This window comes from Anguilla anguilla, chromosome 3 (genome assembly GCF_013347855.1).
Source record: "Anguilla anguilla isolate fAngAng1 chromosome 3, fAngAng1.pri, whole genome shotgun sequence".
NCBI classification, from domain to species: domain Eukaryota; kingdom Metazoa; phylum Chordata; class Actinopteri; order Anguilliformes; family Anguillidae; genus Anguilla; species Anguilla anguilla.
In genome coordinates, this window is record NC_049203.1 from 19,736,116 (window position 1) to 19,758,295 (window position 22,180).

The following is a 22,180-nucleotide window of genomic DNA, read 5'->3' on the forward strand; positions in this document are numbered from 1 at the left end:
AAAGTTCAACTGCACGTACATCTCCTGCAACTGCCAATAGCATTGAAATCAAGCTTCTTTCTCTGGTCAGAGTGAAGCACAAGGAACAGGATCCCACAGAGCTCTTTTTTATTAAGCAAAACATAACATAAGCCTAAAAAAATAACCCGTTTTAGAATACAGGATGCTGCCAGGTACAAAACATATCTGCTGCAAATCTTTAAAGCAAATTACATTTTCAAAAACCCAGAGTGCAAGTGTATTTAGACTTTATTCCCAGTTCACAGAAGGCCTTGCACAACCACTGGTAGTTATGACAGTTTGAAAAGCTTTTCCAAAAAGTCTGTTTGCCAGAGTGTAACCACAATGCATTGCAAGTTTTTGCTCCTTATCAGAAACCACTTGCTCTGGGACCTGTGAAACTGCTAGCTTGCTGCTAGCTTATTCTAATCACTCCACTTGATAATGGCCATCCCTGTGGAACAGGAGCCGGGGGGATGGGGGTATCTGGCCAGTCTGCCGTGATTACAATCGCGCACAGAGACATGCACGTCTAGCAGCCTGAGACGGACGTGACCGGGAGGAAACGAAAGGTTGCGCTTGCAGGAAGAGAACAGTGTCCCTTTTCCTGCAGAAGTATATCTTCAGGCCAGCCTTGCATAGATATTCAGGTTGTGGCTGCGCCCAGTTTGAGGATAACGCCAAAGTCATTGCGGAGGTGTGAGCTGTACCCAACCTATACTGTTCTCCACATCACGAGCCACTGCAAACGCTGCTTTAGCCTGTTTAATTTCCTACCCAACTCGCTAATTCCCTCTAAAGCATCACACTTCAGTTTCTGCAGTGATATTGTTACAGTGATACTGCCCATTGTCTGTCATCCAATTCATAATATCATAAAATATAAATAATATCAGCAGAAATTCTTCCAGTTTGGCAAATAGATATCTACATCATTTCTCATGAATATTTCCACAATGGGGTTTGTCTGTAAGCAAGACAAACCCACAGACTGCTCCACTGGCAAAATGTGCTTTTGATATCCACACCCATGATATCAGAATAAAGGAAAAAAATATCATTTTCATTTTCGAATTGAAATTGCATGTCTCTAAAACAACGCACACAATAAGAGAAAAGTCTAGCTTCATTCAAACTAATGAACTAATTCTAAATACAGTAGCACAATATATAGGGTTACCAGAATCCCTGGTGCACCATGTGCATAATGCAATGAGAACCTACAGTGATGGCAACATCAGTCATAAAATCCATTGAATATGGTACAACTGAAATATGGGACAAATTAAGATTCTCAGAGAGTTTTTCCAGGGGGTGAAATACGGGGATGTCCCAGGAAACAATACGGGACATCTGGTCTCCCTTTAAATGATACATTAAAATATATACTTTCTTTTTTTAAATAGAGGTATTCTAGGTATCAGAGTGACAGCTTCTGCGGCTTTTCTAGATACAACTCATCTTCCTAAATGGATTCCTGCCCAGAAAGTTCACAGCGCTCATGTACATTTTCTTGACTTCAGAATAATGAGATATATACAGGACGTGAGGAACATAATATATAAAGCAGTGCCCTTCATGGCCAAACATTTTGACACTCTCTCAAATCACAATGCACAGTTTTCTTGCAAAAGATTGTCAATTCAAGACCTAAATCGGAACTTAACTCAAAGTGTTGCACAATCAAAGTGACATTTTGTATTGATCAACCTTGATTTATTTATTTCGGTGGTTAAGTGAGGGCTTTTAGACACCAGAATAACAGCTATTGACGAGCAGTTGTCTGACCTTCCATCCAAGGCTTCAATACAGCACTAATGTTATCTTTAAAGATAATGCGATTCCACAAATGTTGACTGAATTAAAGTCTACACGAGGAGCGACAAATAGCAAAGACCATTTCTTGACAGGTGGAGGCAGATTTATTTTAGAGGGAAAGGTAGGAGGAAAAAAAACGGAATAAGAAACAGAGGCAAATGTCACCTCCCCAGGATAGGAGCAGTCTACATGCTGGCAGAGGTTTAAGGACCGTCATCCGTAGTGTACCAGAAGTCTGTGTGCATCCAGTTTGCGGAGCACAATTTCTGACACTTTTGATTGGATCGCTTCAAGTACAGAGCCCCACAGATCTCTTTGCTGCAGACCACGCTGTTCTGTTCCATCACATTCAAGGATAAGAATGTGTCCGTGTACTGGATGCATGTATTTTATCTTTCATGAAGCTAGTGCATATGTCTGGTTTCTACCCCCAATTCAGTGGAAGATCCTCCTTTTCACCACATATTAAGGGTGAGATGACCATCTCAATTCCAGTCATGCACAAGCCAACGCATACACAAATTAAACCTACACTATACATTTGTTGTTCTGTTAATATTATAAAATATATATATATATTTGAAACATGACATTTATATTGAAGAGATGTAATTGTGCATTCTAGTCATGAACTGCAAAAGTGGAAAAAACAAGTTATATTTTATTGCTCTTCTTTAGCTTGAGAAAGGATATTTAATTCCATTTCCTATCAATAGATAATCCATGTTAATGAGGTCTTTCAAATTCCAAAATTAAAATACGCCCTTCTCTTTTTTTATGGAGAGGCATTATGAACAAATATGGAGCCAACCAGATTTATCTACATGATAATGAAATACCTCCCAGATGAGGAAAGAGTGAGCCCACAGTGAGCAGAATTTAGAAATGAATTAGCACAATGTCAAAAACACTGAAGAGGTATGGAATTACTCAGCACGCAATTATAATGGAGCAATCGTAATGTCTGTTTTTTAACACGTTAGCCTCCTAAAGTAGTCGGTTTGCCATCTGCAATACTGCTTCCACCTCATTTTGGACTTCCACTTGGTGACAAAATGCAATGTGATGCAATTAAAGAATTTAAACCTTTTTTGCTGTTCTTTTGCTAAGGAAACACACACACACACAGCTCTTCAACGTTAACCACTTATATGGGGCAAAAAGCTACTATTCCATTCAACAAGTTATTCAGGTATTATACCTATTTTTATGTTAAATTGCACTCTGAAGGAGTAAAAGCAGTACAAGTGATTGCACATGCTAATCTCATGAACACTGACAAAAGAAATTAATAGGATATGGCTATGTTGCAAGACATCTAAAGAGAACACCATGTTTCAAATGTAAAAGGACAAAACTCATAAGTAATGTGCTTGTAAATGACACATCTTTAAATCTAGGTAACTGGATGGTGAGCCTTTTATTCAAATGCACTAACGCTGAACGCATGTGTGTTCACAGTGGTTATCTTAACTGTCCCTTCAGTTCCAAAATGTAGGAATACCACCTGAGAATTCACGATGCATAAATGTAGGACAATTTGCTTTGGTGGGGAGTATTTCAGTTTATTCACCATGGGAATAAAATCACCATATATTAATCATTAATACACAGTTATATATTTAAGGTTTTTAACTAGTAAAAAAAGTGCCATTTCTTAAGCAACTGTTCTTAGTGGTGAGCCTTTTATTTGAATGAGCTACTGTACCTCTGAAAACCTTTCTATCGGTTATCTTAATTACCCCTTCAGTTCAAAGAATAAGGAATGCCATGTGACAGCCCATAATATGTAAGTGTAGGGCAGTTTGATTTGGCTGGCAAGAGAACAAATAAATTACAAATGAACCAGTAAAAGATGTATGTACCCTATATGCTGTACTGCATTCATGTAATCCTCAACCGTATTTTAATCACGTACTGTAAGATGTGGACCAATCCACCGATTTATCGAAACGTCTGATTTTAGGTAATGTGGCTTATTCATTGTTTCTGGGTATGTATGACCAACCCTAATTTATTCAGGAAATACAGCGTTTGATTATCTACCACATTAAATATCAGGTGTCAATTTTTGGTATAAACATGTACCAGTTTGTTATACAAGTATAGTCCTCTTCTAATTTTTCATTCAAATTCAACTGATTATTTATTTCCCTGATCTTGAGGAAAAGACCTTGATGGCACCTTTATTTGATTGCACATTTGCCAATCTCAAAGCACACGTGATGATTGTCTACCAGGTTAAATGCATTTTTATTATAAATTGCTTTGGCTAAAAGCTTCTGCCAAATGGCTAAATTCTAACTATACATTATAAATGAGGCTGAAAAAAATGTTACAAGCTGTGTGATGTAGGCTACATTCTACAGTTCGGAACATCAAGTGCTGTTCAGGACACTTACTTCTTCCTCCCAGTGGAGTATCCCCATGTTTTTCTAACAGGCTTAAACCACATAATCCAACCACACGTGACTATCATCCCTTCTGATTTATAATCTCAAAGAGCCTGAGGCAAAAATGCAATATTCTTAAAACCGAGGAGGCATATCATCTTATGCTACATAATCACAACATCAGTTTGGCAATCTCTGTAATTACCGAATTACAGTACAAGTACAATAGAATTGTAGTTATCCTTAAGAAGTGTCATAATTTTCATACAGAATGATTCTGACAGTCCCAGCAGATATCAATGAATATTAATTGTCTTCTTGGAAATAATAATATTCTTTAAAATAATGCACTCTGGTAAAAGAAATTCAGGGGGTCTCAATGTAATCATCGGATGTGCCATGACAGATAACGTCCCATGTTTATGTCTTAGGACTTTTCAACTTTTCAAACTGCTGTCAAAGTTTTATGAACATGATTTTAATGAAAATATTCTGAAAAAACAGTTTTCAACAACATTAAGCAAAAGATTTGCTCTAACACCATCAACCCAAGGACACCAAGGCCCACTCAGGAATGCCCTGCATTTTTTCACACAAACCACAGCCATGCATGTTCGTTTATGTTTAACTGATCAGATTATGGTAATGATTGAGTATATACAAAAAATATACAACTATATAAGTATACACATGAGTATATACAACTTGATTTGGATGATTTCTCATTAGGAGCTAAGCAATCGATATGAAGACCCCTCTTTTACAGCTGATGTTGACTTTATCTGCTAGATTTCGTAACAATACGGTGCTCTTATTCACAGTTTATTTATTCTTGGGTACTTGAGTACTTACATCTGTGCAGGGTTTCATCCGAATCGTCCGGACAGTCAGGTTCCCCATCACACAACCACGTTTCAGAGACACAAGTCAACTGGTCGTGGCAAAGAAACTCGCCGACGTCACACACAATGCCCTCTGGGAATGGAAGGGTGGAGGGAGGGGGTGGAGACAAAAGGAAGAAAGAATGGCCATGTAAATGATGAGATGAGTTTTAGCATGCACATGAACACAAATGAAGGACAAAAAAAAACATGAGCTGGGCTTATGGGATTGATGGAAATGCTGAGGATGGGCGAGGCTGTCGTTTTAATGGGACGCCATGTTTTACACGGAAAACATCTCATCACGGGAGACATTCCCCGCATTTGTCTGTTTGCACCGCGCGCGGGTCTTGTGCGGGTTTTCCCTTCAACAGCGTTTCCTAAACACGCTCGCAAGTTCCGTCCTTGATGCATCATCCTCTGAACCGCAATATGTAATTTGCGCACCCAAAAAAAAAAAAAAAGATCAATGCAGCGAAACACAAATAAAATAAAAAGGAGCCACTGCGAAGCTTTCATTAACACTCTCGGTCAAAGCAGATGCAACCCAACAAACACCACAGTCCATATGAAAAAAGAACAGTACATGGAAGAGTCAAAGTGTGTTTTGCTCAAAATAATGCAATGAGGCATTTATTCTTCCAACCTATTTACCGTACAAGCAGTTCACATACACAAATAAAATTATACTTTGGTAAAACCATGCTATTAATAAAATCAATATAGCCTATACATCATATGTCAAATGCCATTTGTTCATCCAAGGCGATAAGTACAGTAACTGAACAGCATCATTTGTGTGATTAACTCATTGTATAACGGGCAACCAAAATGAAACAAATGAGTACTGCCACAACTGTAGCAATGCACCCTGTCCTTAATTTTGAGTAATACGTTCTTTCAATAAGTACTTATGATTTTTCCCCCAAAATATGTTGTAAATGTTATTTCCAGCTAACCCATCTGTGATGCGTTTCAAAATTAAAATACCAGAGTTGTTTGATTGACTGAATCCTCACAATCATTTCCTTTCCTCTGTAATCAGGAAGTGACATCAAAAGCACTTATACATATATACATATCATAATCACTTGACGTGTGTCCTGCATATGCAGCATACAGTCTTTACAGTAGTACAGTAACTACCTGTGATGTTCTGTGTAAGGACCCACACGCAGACCAGGGAAATCCAAAAAACGTTGTCTTTATTCAGTCCGAGGTTCGAAGCCAGGTAATCAGAGAGAGGACGGTGCCGAATCAAGTTTCCAAAAGAATAGTGAAAAGACAGGCAAAAAATCAAAAACCAGGAGATCAGAATGGCGAAGGTACAAAGGGACAGGCAAAAGAGAAGTCAAGGCAAAGCGAAGGTCGAACCAGAAGCAAACAAAACCAAAAGGGACAGGCAAACTCGAAGTCGGGCAAAGGGGTGTCGCAGGAATCTCGATAGACAAAGGCTTACAAATAATCGGCACAATGAATACGATCAACGTTCTGACTCTGAGCTGGTGGAAAAGACTGACATTTATACACTGGGGAAGGTAACAATCAAGGAGGGGTTAAGTGAGTGAGGGAGGAGTAACAAACAACATCCAGGTGAAGAACATTAGGAAAACTAATTCAATGACAGGGGACTGACAAAACGCGGACTGGAATCACATAGACAACAATGATAATAGACGGCCTGGGTGAAGCAGGTAAACACGTGCAGAGAGAGAGAGGTGCAGTTAGAGCAAGAGACAGGTGCAGGCAATTGCAGAACTCAGCGTTAGAGCAGGCTAGAAAGAAAAGGGGCAGAGCTACAGCGCAGCATGGAAAAGGGGAGACTGGTTAATGTATTAGTATAGTGATCTAAACTATCAAAAACCCAAAACTAGTGTGTGTTAGTCCATTAGTAATATTCACATGCTAGTATATTAGTGAGGTTAGTACTTTACAATCTATAAATTAGTAGGGATTAGTAGAAATTAGTAAAACTAGAAATAAGCAGGAAGTAAAGCGAGACTGGAAAGAAGGGGGGAAACCACGAAAACCCGGAACCACCCGAATAGTGAAATCACACAAGTACAGGGGAGTGAAGCAGCTCAGGGAACACAGACACAGAGACAGTACTGGGGAGACAAGTGACCGGAAATACAGACTACAACACTACCCTGGTCAAGTATAATCTTTAAAGAACTCCATTTCCCAGCTGCTGAAAATGAGGGATCTGCAAGGACGCTGACATGTCTCCCAACAGCGCCCGTCAGCGGTGCCGTGCGATCGTTTGCAGGAGTGGCGTATGCTTCACTAAAGACTTGACACGACTGCGCTGTTCTGTTTTACCCGCCAGGCCTCCAACACAAGTCTGAGGGTTCAAAACACTAGAACCAATTATTTGTTCCTGAGCCGATCGCTGGGCAGCAACCACACAGTACCGTTTTTCTTCTGACTTTGTTTGTTGCGGGCTTGCAACAGCTGCGAGACTGAAATAATTAAAGGAGCCGCCCGCTTCTGTCGGCTCCATCGCCCGAAAGCAAAAAAAAAATAATTACTGAAGGACGTCCATGGAAAAAGGTCAAAGAAAACTTTTCTCCCCACCACCACATTCTCCAGAAGCTTTGTGCTCTTTGTGAATGCGATGTTATATACTTTATAACATCGCGCTTAGACTCCAGCTCTTGTTCAAAGCCCTCGTTATGTAGAAGGGTCAAAATCGTACAGCTCCGAGCTACAAACTTTTCGGCTGATCCCTGTATGTGTTTTCCCACAGGGGAAAGCTTTTCTTTTTTTTTTTTTTTGTTTGTTTATTTATTTATGTGCTGTGATTTCTTGTGGATGTGACAGAACACCCCTACGAGACACGTCCATTAGTGACACTTGGCTGACCTTGTGATAAGGTGGACTGAAGAGCGGACTGGAACTGCCTGTTACTCGCGCTGGAGTTTACAGCGGCCGGCGAGATTTATGTCACCAGAGGAAGATGGAAGGGAGTGAAGGTTCAGAGGCAGTTTGAGAGAGGTACGGTCATTACTGTGCCTGTGACCATGACGGCACTTTATGGGCTGTGAGAGAGAGACAGCGAGAGAGAGAGGGAGAGGGAGAGAGAGAGACAGCGAGCGAGAGAGAGAGGGAGAGAGACAGCGAGCGAGAGAGAGAGAGACAGCGAGAGAGAGAGAGAGAGAGCGCGAGAGAGAGCGAGAGAGAGTGAGAGGGAGAGAGACAGAGAGAGAGGGAGGGAGAGAGAGAGAAGAGATGGAAGAATGGAAAGAAAGCAAGATAGATAGAAAACAGGGGAACGGGTGAGGGAACAATCATAGAGATAGAGGACAGAGGGGGGTGAAACAGAGAAAGTGTCTAACGTGCAATCCGAATGTCTCTCCCTTGCACAGAGGGAGAGAAAGAAAGAGAGAGAGATAACTGTCACCATCTTCCCACACTGACGTTTCTCAATCTGCTGTCAAATATGCTCCAACTTACTTGAGCGCTGTCACAACATTACATTCCAGAAAACCTCCCTATAGTGTTGGTCTTCAACATTTTAAATACAGAGGCAGCCTTATTTTCATTAAAAAATTATTACTTTACAACAGAAAAGTTACAGTACTCTCCCACATGCACAAACTAATGGAAATTTACCCAAGAGGCTGAAAATTATCATCATTGTTTAGGGAAAAAAATCTATCCCTGCGCTTTGCTAATTTAATGGCCAATTTACATAGCTGCAAAACAAACATTTCATTATCATTTACAAAATTAAATAATTGTTGTGCGCACACGGCGATGACACCAGAGAGAGGAAAGGTACTGTAAATTAGGGCTGTCTGAACTCCCGTCACTGACACACGGTGCTGTAGGAAGGGTGAGATCCAGCATGGCTTCCCCGGTTATTAATAGTGGAGGCACTGCTCTTCTGCAGAATTCATGAGCGCCTCTGCAAACATTAGAGAAAAATCAATAAAACCTCAGACTCAGCAGGGCCGTACATTGCAACAATATTGTCGCATTCGCAAGATCAAAAACGGTGCTGTACAACATTTAAAAAAATCCCCATCCCACCCGTGCGACAAGTGGTTTGGTTCAATTGAGTTTTATCATTACTAATATTAAATCAGCAAGTCTAAGATGGACAACCGCCTGCATAATGGCAGATTTATTTCAGGTTGCCAGGATCACTCCATAGCGTTCCCCACGAACAGTAACAATTTAGACTTCTAATTCCTCCCATAGACCGTGAGAGACAGCAGCTTTCGAGCAGTTGTGCAAAGTCTGTCAGCTAGCGAGGCGAGGTTGACCTTGTCCAGTTTTATCGTGCTAAATTGAAAATAGAGCCATACGATAAATTTGTGCCATTTAACAAAATGTTTTCACCGGGTCATGTGCAGGCTATGCCTTGTGAATAGCACGGCTCGCTGATTCACACCGTTGATTGCCCTCTGACGCACCTCAGCCTCCACTAACTATTTCCCCGGAGGAAACCCTGTCCAGGTGATACTCTCCCTCATCTAATATGTAGACCACAGAGCTGCCTAAAATTGGAATCCACAGGCTTTGACTTTTTTCATTTTATCATCTCTAAAAGGGTTATGCACTCACATCTAACACACTCTCTTTTAATTTGTGATCTCTAATGCCAAAAATAGCCAGTAAAGATTACATCAACCATATCAATGCTCACATGCCTTGTTGAAAGTTAAGACCTTCTTACCCTAATTTGTAAGCAACGTGCCATTATGTTTTCACAATTACTGTCCGTGATACAGTGATTAATTTGTACACGCTTCATAATTATTAGAAATGACAAAAGTACATGTACCTATACCGGACTGACAATCTTTAAACTGTTTAATGTAAAGTCCTTGCTCAAGAAAACGAATGGTGCCATAAGTTTGAGCTCATGCTCTATAAACATTTGTGAATCATCACTGGATAGGAACATACTACCAAGGGTTCAAAGGGTCTAATGAATAGAAGGAGGGTGGGGGGGGGGGGGGATAAAGCATGATTTTTTTTTAGTGATTGCTGTACAAGAGATTAGCGTATAGTGTTCGAGGGGCTGACATTTCCCCTCAATTCTGCTTCTTTGGAATCAAGGGTAGGTTTACGCTAGCTGATAATATGCGGTGATCCAATCCAATGGCGGTAATACATCAGTCAAAAAGAAATAATGGCAAATAAGATAGCACTCTTCTTCCTGTTTCTCATTCCAAACAGTGAAGACAAACGTTAGATCTCCGCTCGGAATGTACTGCTGCTTGTGAGTCTGTCACAAGAGGCGGAAACAAAGGGAGAGCTTTGCATTTTATTACACCATTACCAAAAAAAGTTCTTTCCTTGTCCCCCCACCCTCCCTCCCTCCCTCCCTCTCTCCATCTCCCTCTCTTTCTCTCTTTCCTCCCTTCTGGCCCTGTTCTTACTCTGAAATGCAAATTTCACCTGAAGGGACCATTAATAATGACAAATTGGAGGGGGGGGGGGGGGGGGGGGAGGGGAGATAGTTCTGTCAGTCGTGTCCAAGTTACTAATTACATAAATTCCATTCACACACATGCAAAATGAGTAAAAATGTCTTGGACCACTCCCCCCATTCCCCTAAACAAACACAGGTCTATCCTCTAGAGGACGAACAAGGCGTGCTCGGCATGGAGGACCTGTTTTTTTTTTTTTTTTTTTTACCCGTTCCTTGCCCGGTCGATTAGCATTTAAAGAGGAAGTCTTCAGCCTCGGCCCACATCTCCTCCCATGCCCGTTGAGCGAGTCACAGGAGCAGCCCCTGGCCTTTAGAGCCGGATCGCTAGCCACTGATGTGAGGCGGCTTTCATGTGAACTCCCTCCAAAAAAAAAAAAAAAAAAAAGCCAAGGGCTGGATGAAAGTAGCCGGGATGACCCTTAATACTGGTTTAACTCCCTTCTCAAAAATCACGCTGGCTCACTTTTCAACTGCAGCTTTTGATGTTCCCCTTGGAAGTGGGGAAGTGAGAGAGAGAGAGCAAGAGAGAGAGAGAGAGAGAGACTTGCTCTTTGAATGGTCTCATCACCTTTACAGCTGAACAGTTTTTTTTTTTTTAATGCGACACGAAACCAGAAGACAACACACAGGCGCATACGTAAACGGTGCGGCTATTTTCACTCATCCGAATGTACAGAAAGTAAACGTACAGTAATAATCTGGCGCATGGCAGCGGTCTCGATGAACAACGTGAAGCAAGCGCATTAACAGAGCGGCTGGAAATGTTCTAAGGGGCCTGAACGCCAATGTTATTCTGACTGTCATTCCACCCTCCCCACTTCTGCCACCCGTGCCCCCCCACCTCCTCCCCCCTGAGGACTGAAGGGGATGGAAAAAAAAATCTCAAACTTGGTAATGGCAGCAGCTTTCAATGCATATCCCAATCACCTAGAGTGCACATTGGAAAGTGGACTAATATAAAACTCCTATGGCGAAGGAAAGAGCTCAGGGACTGTTCTTTGTCGCAGAAGAAAGGAGTCTTTTTTTTCCCCCCCTCCCTCGTCCCCAGATAAAATAGTCACTATAAAAAGATACTTTAGTTCTCCCGCTATGCACATTTGTCATGACATAAATACACATTTCTGAGTGTGCGTCACGGATTGGAAGGCCATATTTCAATCAAAGGACTGTGCAAATCCTTGATGTTTCTTCCTCCTGAATCTCTCTTCGTAGTGAATAGGGCTTGCGGGCACTCGCTTTTTAAATGCGCGACATCTTTTTACATTTGAATAACTTAAAATAAAAATTAAAAAAACTTACTCAAGCTTAATGAGGTCATCAGGAAGAGTCACCCATCACATTAAGCTCCAAACATAATTCGCTCTTTATACATGCCTTGCATTCACTCTTATTCCGCATTGTAAAAATAGTATGGGTTCTAAAAGATAATTAAGCTTTTAAAAATAAAAATAAAAAACACTGATAACTTAATAAAGAAATAAATAAAAACAGATCTGGAGAAAACCAGGTCTGGAGAAAAGATTTTTAATTGGTAACCCTTTTTCCTCCTGCAAATATATGGATGCATCACATGCCCAATTTATATACACCCTAAAGTGCACTGTTATCAAATATTTCTAAGACATATCCAAGGCAGCATTAAGGCCTAAATGTCATTGCTGTATATTTAAAAGATCTGAAGTGTGAAATATTTCTGCTTCTTTATATGCATTAAAGGTGGTTCAATGTCACTTGATGGCCAGATATGTCCTTCTTGCCTTTGTGAATGGCTGGGTTTTCACTAAGCTTTTTTTCCCCTTTTCTTCCATCCTCATCCGTTCTGTCATATTTATCGGCCCTCAAACTGTGAAAGAACAATGGCGCATCAGTTAGAAGACGCAATGAAAGCCCCGAATAGCTCCACGTTCTTTAAGGGGTGCTACTACATTTGGCAGATGCTTTTATCCCAAGCGACATACAATACGAGCATACCGAAGGTCATTGGAACAACTGCAAAACACAGGTAAGATAAGTTACAATCATCATAATGTAACAGTCATCCATAGCCGTGAACAGATCGGCAATGACTGAGTCGTTCATAGAGGAATGGGGAGTTAGTTCCACCACTGGGGACTTAGGGTGAACAGGCTCTGTGGTTGGGACGAACAAGAACCTTTCACCCAGATGGCAGGGAGTGAAAGTCACCCTGTTAAAGCAGAACGCAGTGGTCGAGTTAGCTGCAGTGTAGGCCAATGTCAGGACTCTGAACCTGATGCTGGTGGCGACTGGTAGCCGGTGGAGTGACCTCAGCAGGGAAGACATGGCGACAGCCAATAGAGGCCTTTAATTCCATCAGACTGAGACTATATCCCTGCAATACTATCCCTGTCTGTGTTATCACTTTACAATATCTAAGTGGGGTTTTAACTGGTACTCACCACTGGGCACACTCCCATTTTTTTTTTTACATCTCTAAACATGCCTGCATAGGGGCTGGAATTAAATAATGATAATAATAATAAAAAATAATGAATCAATGAATTGTATTTCTAAATAAAAAAATTATGAAGACTAAAGAAAGGAAAAGGGAAGAGGAAGAAAAAAAACATTGGCCCTTCCACGGAATGGTACATCCATTTCCATTTTAGGAATTTATCAGTTTCTCCTAACCAGTGCAACCTGCGCAGCTAACAATCAACTTGCATACAATTTATTCAGCAAATATTTGCTGATGCAATTCAGGTTAAGCACCTTGCTCAAGGGCACAATGGCAGTGCCCCACCTGGGAATCGAACCTGCAACTCTTGAGTTGCCTAGTTCCCTAATCATTATACTAAACTGTCACTCCATCGTGAATACACTATGCCAGCATTGCATGCAAATTAATTAATTTCTGAATATAAAGCATTCGCAGCCACTGGATGTTATCCATACGCTCTTATTCTCCCCTCACCTTGAACCCAAACGGATAAAGCCAGACTCCACATTCCAACTTAATAGGGTAAAAATCAATGAAAACATGCAAGTGGTCTTCATTAACGCTGCAGCACTCAGTTTAAATAAGAAAATAAATGTGACCCATTTATTTAACAGCAAGTTAATCAAGAAAGTCAAAGGAGAAACAGCACAGTATTTCAGAACTGGCAAATACGATGCAAACACACACAGTCCAAACACACCAATGTTCCAGCATTCAGGAAGCCTCCCACTCAGAAGAATAAGAAATAATAACAACTTCTGGACTCATCATAAAGTTGAGAGCGCATTTCATAGCTATGGTTTCTTCTGCCATAGAAACCTCTATGAGGCAAGGGGTTGTCTTGTCTTTTGTCTTTTCTATGCTATTTCTTTACCAAAAAAGTGGTTTGGTGGTGAGAAACCATAAAATGCTCAGTGGTATTTATAATCCTCACATTTTAATGTATCATAAATGACACACACGAGTGTGGAGAACGACGCCAGGAAACCAGCATTTCATATAGTAATCTTGGAAAATGTTCAAGAAGCAACACAGCGGGGCCTAAACTGTACCATTAACGACTCCAATTCCTTCAGGCCTTTTCAATCATACATGAAGGCATCCAAAAGGCATGCAAATACAATGCATCCTCCTTCCATTACCACCTTCAAGGTCATTGGATCAGAACAGTGAATGATCCCTCCTGGCCTGTAATTAAGGACCCTCCTGAGTCTGTTAACCAATCAGAGAGGAATAATAAGCATGAGAGAGGGCAGGGTCATCATAATTACTGAATATGAACTGTCAATCAAGCTATTTCTGGGCTGTAGGCCTCCACAATGAAAACTGCTTGTAATAGCCACAAACACCCGGTTAAGGGAGGGGGTTCAATTTGCTTTTAACGTCCTCCAGATAAGGCCTCTCAGTAATGTCAACCACTGATCATTTGCTCAGCTGGTATCAAGTCTGCCTTTTTAATTCATCCTTTTTTTTCCAAGTTTATTTCCTAAAAGACAGATGGAGCGTAAGTAACAGGAGAGACTTTCGGAGAGAGGTCAGATTCCCCCCAACTGGGCTGGCGTAATGATGTCTCAGCGGCGATTGCTCCCTTCTTCCATGCCATCCCATGGCCACCGTGGGGTCCGCTGTGTGTAGGCGGACGGTCTTGTGGCCTTTGAAGAAAATGGGTCAGGCGAAGTGCTCATTAACCGCTCCTAAGAACCGAAAGCGAAGCCATCTACTGATACAGACCGCTGAACGCCACCTCTGCACATATAACACTTGTTCCAGCATGAAAGCAGCTGGACACACAGCATTTCCTTAAATCTGCAGGTTCTGCTGCCCTTGCCCCCTGACATTTCACTGCTTCCTAATGAAAGCCACTGTTACGCGCAGTTCTGCTAAACATGCTATTTTCCCTCAATGAGCCTCCAGCAAGAACAGGCACCAATGGATTGTTCTTTAAAAGAAAGAAAGAAAACATAAAATGGAACAACAATATTGTGAATTTGTGCTGGAAACTGTTGGACAAAACAATAGTCGACAGCAATAGCAAGACGTTATAGCTGAGCAACCCACCATCCTGTATCTAATGAGGCAATGCTCAAGCATTTTGGTAAATGGTAAATGGACTGCATTTATATAGCGCTTTTATCCAAAGCGCTTTACAATTGATGCCTCTCATTCGCCAGAGCAGTTAGGGGTTAGGTGTCTTGCTCAAGGACACTTCGACATGCCCAGGGCAGGGTTTGAACCGGCAATCCTCCGACTGCCAGACAATCGGTCTTACCCCCTGAGCTATGTCGCTCTCACAGCTTTTCAGATAGGCATTACCTGCTGGATATCAATTACCACCAATTTACATGTACGACGACAGCAGGCGTTATCAACGGTGTTTGTCATAGTGTGCTTAGAAAACACATGCATCTGTTTTTTGGAAGTTCTGAAAAATTCACTCAGCTAATTACTAAATGGTTAAGCGAAATATATTCAACGTGTTTGCAATGCTGCTTTCCTTTCTTTAGACTAATTTGATTTGTTTGTAGTGAACTAATTCTGGGAAACCTAGAATATTCAACTAAAATGAATTATTATTATTATTATTATATCATCATCATTATTGTCTTTTATTATTTGGCCAAATAAGTTTGTGCATTATTTTTAACATATCCTCCTCAACACAATCTTTTCTTTTCTCCAATTTTGATTTTATACTGGGCAAATCCCAGCCTGGGCCTTTCCGTGTGGAGTTTCCATGTTCTCTGGATTCCTCCCACAGTCCAGTGTCCCACAGTACTGTACTTTATCGGATCTGTGTTTTATAGTTGCTCCAACGACCTTTGATATGCACTTTGGTATGCATTGGGCCTCAATCACAAAAATTTTGTTCTCACTAAAAAACTATGAGATTCATGACACATTTGCAGACCTTTATTTTTCTGCATATCCCAGGTGTTTGAGATGATGAATGCTGGCTGTTTGTAAATTGTATGCGCAGTCCTGTTCATTTGGTTTGCATAAGGAAACAGCCATGAAAAAAGCCTTGGCCAAATAAATGTAATGCAGTGTATTCCTACCTCTCGGTCAATGCATGCTGGGATAGGCTTCAGCACTCCCCATGACCCTGACCAGGAATAAGGGAGCATAGATAATGGATGGATGGATAGATGGTTTTATACTGGCAACATAATGCGGAAGCACTGTATATATATTTACCATTAGCACATAAGACTGCATTTCACACCTTGAACATGCCTGGCTAAGTGCTTGGTGAATGAAGAAATTTCATTTTGTAAATAAGCAAAAAAAAAAAAAAAAAAAAAGAAAAGAAAAAAACGTTTTAAAATGAACTTTCTGGAGAAAGACCTTGGCTTGCATCTTGATACAGGGTTTAATTTGAGAGTTCATTAATACATTTAAATTACTTTTCAGGTGAAGCAGGACTTCCAACCATTAAACGCTATTGAACACTTCAGGGGTGATGGAGAGTGTTCTTTTAAATGACTAGAGTCTTTGGAATTCAATAGCCTGCTAGAAAGCTTGGTTTAATTTCAATGTGTCCAACGAATTTCAAGCTTATTACAGTATATACTTCCATTTCCTCCAAGACTTTTTTTTTTTTTTTTTCCCCCACAAGGGCTAAAGGATGTGTGACAACACAAGCGGAACTCGGGCTCGGGCGCGGCGCAGGGATTGCGATAAATGGTAATTTTGTTATCAAGCCACGACTGTGCCGGCAGGAACTAGATTGTTTCTCTTATCTGCAAAGATGACTCTGTAATAGAACAGAAGAAGATTGATCTTTCCAGCTCACACACTACCAATATTCCGTGGGTCTGCATCTGACATCGAATTTCTTTGGATCACCGATGGACCGTGTACAACATTCAGGTTTTAGAAGTGAAAAGTATACGCCTAGTGCATTTTTAAAAAATTTATGAACGTAGCTTTTACGTGGATTTTTTTTTTAATGTATGCAGATTAATGTAGCAGGTCAGATGAAAGGACAGATTGGGCATTCATTTGCTTCAATACACACTGACAACATTTCTCATGTATAAACACCAGCTACTCCTCTCTCGGTAAAATAAGGTCCTACTCCCGCCTTCTTTTCCAGTACAGTGAATCCGTGAAGTGTGAATCTTTATGAAGGTGTGCTGGAAGGCTAAAAGATGGAGATTTATTGTGGAACCTTTCCGATGTGAATTGATGGTGTGGCTGTTGCTTGGAGACAACACAGCTGACAAACAGAAGCATTATCAGGGGGTCTCTCTTAATCTTGCTCTTCAACAGAATGGCATACAGTCACACAACAAGCTGTAGCATCAATCATGGATTCCTGAAGAGATTGATGAACCCAATTGGTCTATTTTTGAACAGAACCAAATCCAGCCTTTCACACAGTCTGACCTCTCCCATGTTTTTAACATAAATGTGTCACCAAAATAACCCATGATCTGAATTTAAAATTAGGAGTAAACAGTGCTTAATGCGTTACAATTAAATTTTTGCAAAATAAAAAAAAAAAAAAAAAAAAATGAAATAAAACCCAGGCAGGTTTTTTTTTTTCTTCCATTCATTAATTACAGGAATGCAACTAATTAAGCACTTCTGTACTTGGAACTAATGACTGGCGAGACTTCACCGCATTCCAAGCTTAGACCAGCTTGAGAAATCCCAACCCAAAACAACTGTCACATTAAAAACCGTCTGCGACATAGCTGTAAGGTGAGCAGCAAATACTCGTCAGCATCGTAAGCCTTTTCTTGCACTTGTGGGGCTTTCATTTCCAGATTAGCCATTAAATTGGCAGACACGCACAGCTGCATATTTGCATTAGAAGATCTGATGAATATATTCAATTTAAAAATTTGGAACTCGTGTTTGGAACTTGTGTCAGATGTAATGGGCTTCAAAATGAAAACCCGCCTTATTACCCCTCCCTTGAAATCATAATTATGGGAAATTAAGATTTATGGAAAAAAATGTAAAAGAATGATTGGGATAATAAATGCCAGCATAAAATAAGAAACCAAGCATCACATTAATTATATTATCTTGTGAGACACAATGAACTCAAATTATTGAAGCGCTGTTACTTGGCACTGTAGATTGTAGGCACTTACGTCTACAGGACACCTATTTCATGTGCTGCAGATGAGCAATCAGACATTTGTGTCCCTCCACACAGCTGGGTGATGGAAGATTCTGATGCGGTGACCGATGCAGTGAAAGAAAACTAAGCAATGTTTAGACAGGTAACAAACTTTACTGTTTCACTGTTGTTTAAAACACAATGGGCATAGACCCACATCCAGAGACAACTTTACAGCTTACCTATTCCAGGTGCAATATGCAGCTAGATGTTTGCCGAAGCACTTCAGGTTAAGCACTTCACCATTACAGGGAGCGATTCCAAATGTCACTCCCGGGACTAACCTACAGCCTTTACCAGACCGGTTCCCAAACTGCCATGCCACACTCCCTTTAAAAGGGTTTTCTGCAAAATCATAGTGCTGGGAAATGACACTGCTGTAAACGGCGGTGTAATTTTTCCAATTGGGGGGATAAGAAAACAACCTGGAAAACATCAACGATGTACACTGCATGTTCTGTACTAGGAGACTTTTCAGCACACTTGGAAAAACCTAGTCTGTCAGCAGACTATGGCACAACCTTGCAAAATCTGTGTACAGGAACATACCACACAGGACCAAGAGTTATGCAAAAAAAAAAAAATACTAATTTTAAATTTAAAACATTTATACACAGATAAAGCTCAGTGTACACACCTCTTTAAAAGCAGCCAATATGTTGTGCATCCATTTAAACATTCAAAGTGCTTGATGAAAAAAAAAATAATAATAATAATAATATTTATGTTTATATAAAGCTCCGAATAAATATAGATGTCATAAGGTAATTAAGATAACTAAGCCGCAGTTATGTACAACAGGGATGTGCAAATTAACTGGTGTGGCCAATCAGTACATGTGTACCAACTGCTAAATTTACTCCACGGTTGCAATGACCATGTTACTCAGCCAACAGATTGCAGATTGAGAAGCGATACTTCAGAGGACAGAGTGCTCTCCCAGGCAGGTTGACTGCAATAAGATTGGTACATTGGTACAATCAGGCATTCAACAGTGTGACATAACAAAATTGGGGATAGAAATAGCTTAACCGGATATGAAAGCTATGACAATACATGGAACGCTTTGAGTGAGCAATTTATGGGCGTTCAAGAATGGTTCAAAAAACGTTTGGATGAAAACTATCCACTCTCTCACATTAACGGTATTTTCTGAAAACGTTCATGAACTTTCTCTTACCCATACAAACAGTGTTACACGGCAGACAGAACTGTCAGCTAAGACTAACAGAAATGAGTAAAAGATAGGAAGTCAATGAACATACATGCACACGGATGCTGTCAAGCATATGCACGCGCACACACACACGCGCAAACAGACACTCAACATTTGTCCTTAACCATCACTCATGATTAAATGTGTTGCCTGATTGTGTTAATTCCACGCATTCTTCACAAACAATTTGGTGAGATCAGCTTGCACTCTGTGGTTCAATGTTTCAAAGAAATGTTGAATGCAGAAGGCCTATATCATAGTACAATAACCATACAACGAACACCCTGGCAGATATTGGAGGGATCTAGGATAATTTTGCACACTCAGGGTACAACAAAGGTAAAGTTCAGCTTCAGTTCGTCTAACGGTATTAGTGAATACCCTGTAGTGAACGTCATTGATTTAACAGAGATGTGCACTTTTAGGCATTATTGATTCACCTGGCTTCATTTTTCAATCAATGCCTTTGTTGAAATACAAGCCTCAATATAACTGCCGAGCTCAACAATACATTTACATAACAGAATAAAAGTTGTAAATCCAAGCTTTGACTCATCCCTACAATCAAAGTGTCTTCCTCTGATAACATGCTAATTTCAATAATACACAGCAGTATACTGGGGTATTGCTTCTGATGAGCAATGTTTTGTTTGGACTTTTTTTTTTTTTTTTTTGGCTGGGTTCAAGTAAAACAATGCCAAATGTAACTCTTTCAATTTGGACATTTATAACTGTCAGAAAATGCTGCCACATTTCAATGCATTTCTCTGTATTGACTCATTAGTTGAGATCTGACCTTTAAAAGGCTAATTAACATGGCTGTCAGTTCAAGCTTGGTTTGATTCGATGCAAACGAATCTTGCTAACCATTGATTCTGAAAGTATCGAAGAAAGAGCCTGCAAGGCAATTCCAGATGGTCTGGTATACTGCCCAAAGTTTATTAGCACATCAAAACTGTCAATACGTGTTTTCTGAAAAGAAAGAAAAAAAGGTATATTGAGTGAGTTTAATCAATACTTTGAATCAGCTTTTTTTTTTTTTTTTTTTTTTTGGGGTGGTTTGAGACTAGAACTGTACAAATAGGTTGATAAGTAATTTCAATAAAGTGACTTATTACTATATGTTAGGGTCACCCAAAATTATTAGGTTTTTGCATGAAGCAGATGGTGGACGACGACGACAACAAATGGAGCTTTTTAAGTCATTTTAAAGAACACAGGGAAGTTTAAGTAGGTTTTCCTTTTCTAATTGAATACCTTTGTATGCTACCACAGACAGGGAGAGAACGTGTGAGGCTAAGCTCATGATTAAAGTGTTTTGAATAAGCCCAGTGGGGTCTAATATAATGTGCTTATGTGAGCAAGTGGTACGGTACAATGAAGTCAGAAATCTGCTGTGCAAGCTGTAATGCGCTCACGCACACATTATTTTTACTTAAGCCAGACAGCGCGATCATGTTTTGTTTGATTAAATCGGTCATTAAAACAATCATAAATTGACTTTAATCGATGGTTAAGTCCACCTATCCAGACAGCATATGGGTAGGGAAGACCTTGTAATGAATCGCTGTCAGGAAGTTGACACTACGAATTTGAGCGCTCAAGCGAACACCTCAATCGAGCGACCAGTATTTTGGCACAAATACTTTCCCACGTCAACCAACAGCAGCGGGTCACTCTACATAGACAGGATTCAATGAAATAGTCCTTCATTTTGACTTGAATAAAGAATTAGCCCTTGTTTTTATTTATTTATTTTGATCATTGCGGAAATATCCCAACTAAATAAATACTTGCATTAAATTATAAAGAGGAACTCCAGTGGTTATTAGTGACTCATTTTAAGGTGATTTGTGGGCGATTTGGGCTAGGATATTAAAGTCTGGTTATATTATAAATATTCGTTTTCAGTTAACAAGGGTGTTATCATGGTAATTGTAATATAAATGCAACAGCCCTTGCTTTGCCCTATAGGGACATCTACATTTGGCCAAGCCACCATATTTTGTGCAACAAAAAAAGCCATGCACTGCCACCCCAAGGAAGAAAAGTTTTGTTTTGTTTTGCCTGGTGCCCAGCACATATCCATGATGTAGAAGTAGGCAAAAGCAAGTCAAAACCCCACCTCCACCCCTCTTCTTGATTGAAGTTCAAGTATTATGTATTCAAACCGATCTAATAAGATAGCACAAATTACTCTGCTCATTTCAAACTGCCTGCGGTCAAGTTGAGACAGTGTGGACAGTGCTTTTTTCTCCCCTCTTGATCAGTATAGCTATAAATCTTTTTTAGTCCTTCCTTTTTATGTTCGTGTTCCATTTTCTATACCCTTCTTTAGCTCTGTTGTTGGCATTTTAGCAGTTTGCTTAGTATTTAGAGGCTAGTAGTAACATTATGCGTTTATAGTTTGTTGCTAAGATTTAGGTAGGTAATTAGTTTTTATGATTGTACTTAGCTTTTCCAATTGTAATGTTAGTCTTTTCTAATTGCATTATTTTCCAATTTTAGCTTCAATGGTAGCAAGTAGACTAGCTGTTTTCTCATTTTAGCTGAGATGGCTAGCATGGGTTTCACTTATCCATGGCTGTCAGAGCACTACCAAGTTACTCACAAAATGACATTAAGAAAAAAAGATTGCTTCTGCAACTGAATGTTCAAAGTCAAAACTGATTATGCTCAAGAGAAGCCGTTCAACTAGCTAAGTGTACTTTTCATGGTCAATAATCATAATTTGGTTGATATGGTTGCTTACTGGGGGAGTAAATAAGATGTGTCAGGGAATGATACAGTCGGATCAGTCATTTGTCTGCTCTGTAACCGCATAAGGACAGCAC

The 22,180-nt window shown here is 40.2% G+C and overlaps 1 protein-coding gene across 4 annotated transcripts in view; it reads right to left on the reverse strand.

Annotated features, from left to right (window-relative positions):
* The window catches only part of LOC118223692 (low-density lipoprotein receptor-related protein 1B-like), a 400,652-nt gene that overhangs the window by 307,289 nt on the left and 71,183 nt on the right, over nucleotides 1-22,180 (reverse strand). For 3 of the 4 annotated variants that reach the window (XR_004764484.1, XM_035410579.1, XM_035410578.1), the window contains exon 2: nucleotides 5,064-5,186. The exons of the other annotated variant lie outside the window; for it this stretch is intronic. Coding sequence is in view for 2 of the 3 variants with exons in the window: in XM_035410579.1 (XP_035266470.1) it covers nucleotides 5,064-5,186 (123 nt within the window). In the remaining variant the exon portion in view is untranslated. The remainder of the gene's footprint in view (nucleotides 1-5,063; nucleotides 5,187-22,180) is intronic. 4 annotated transcript variants of the gene reach the window in all.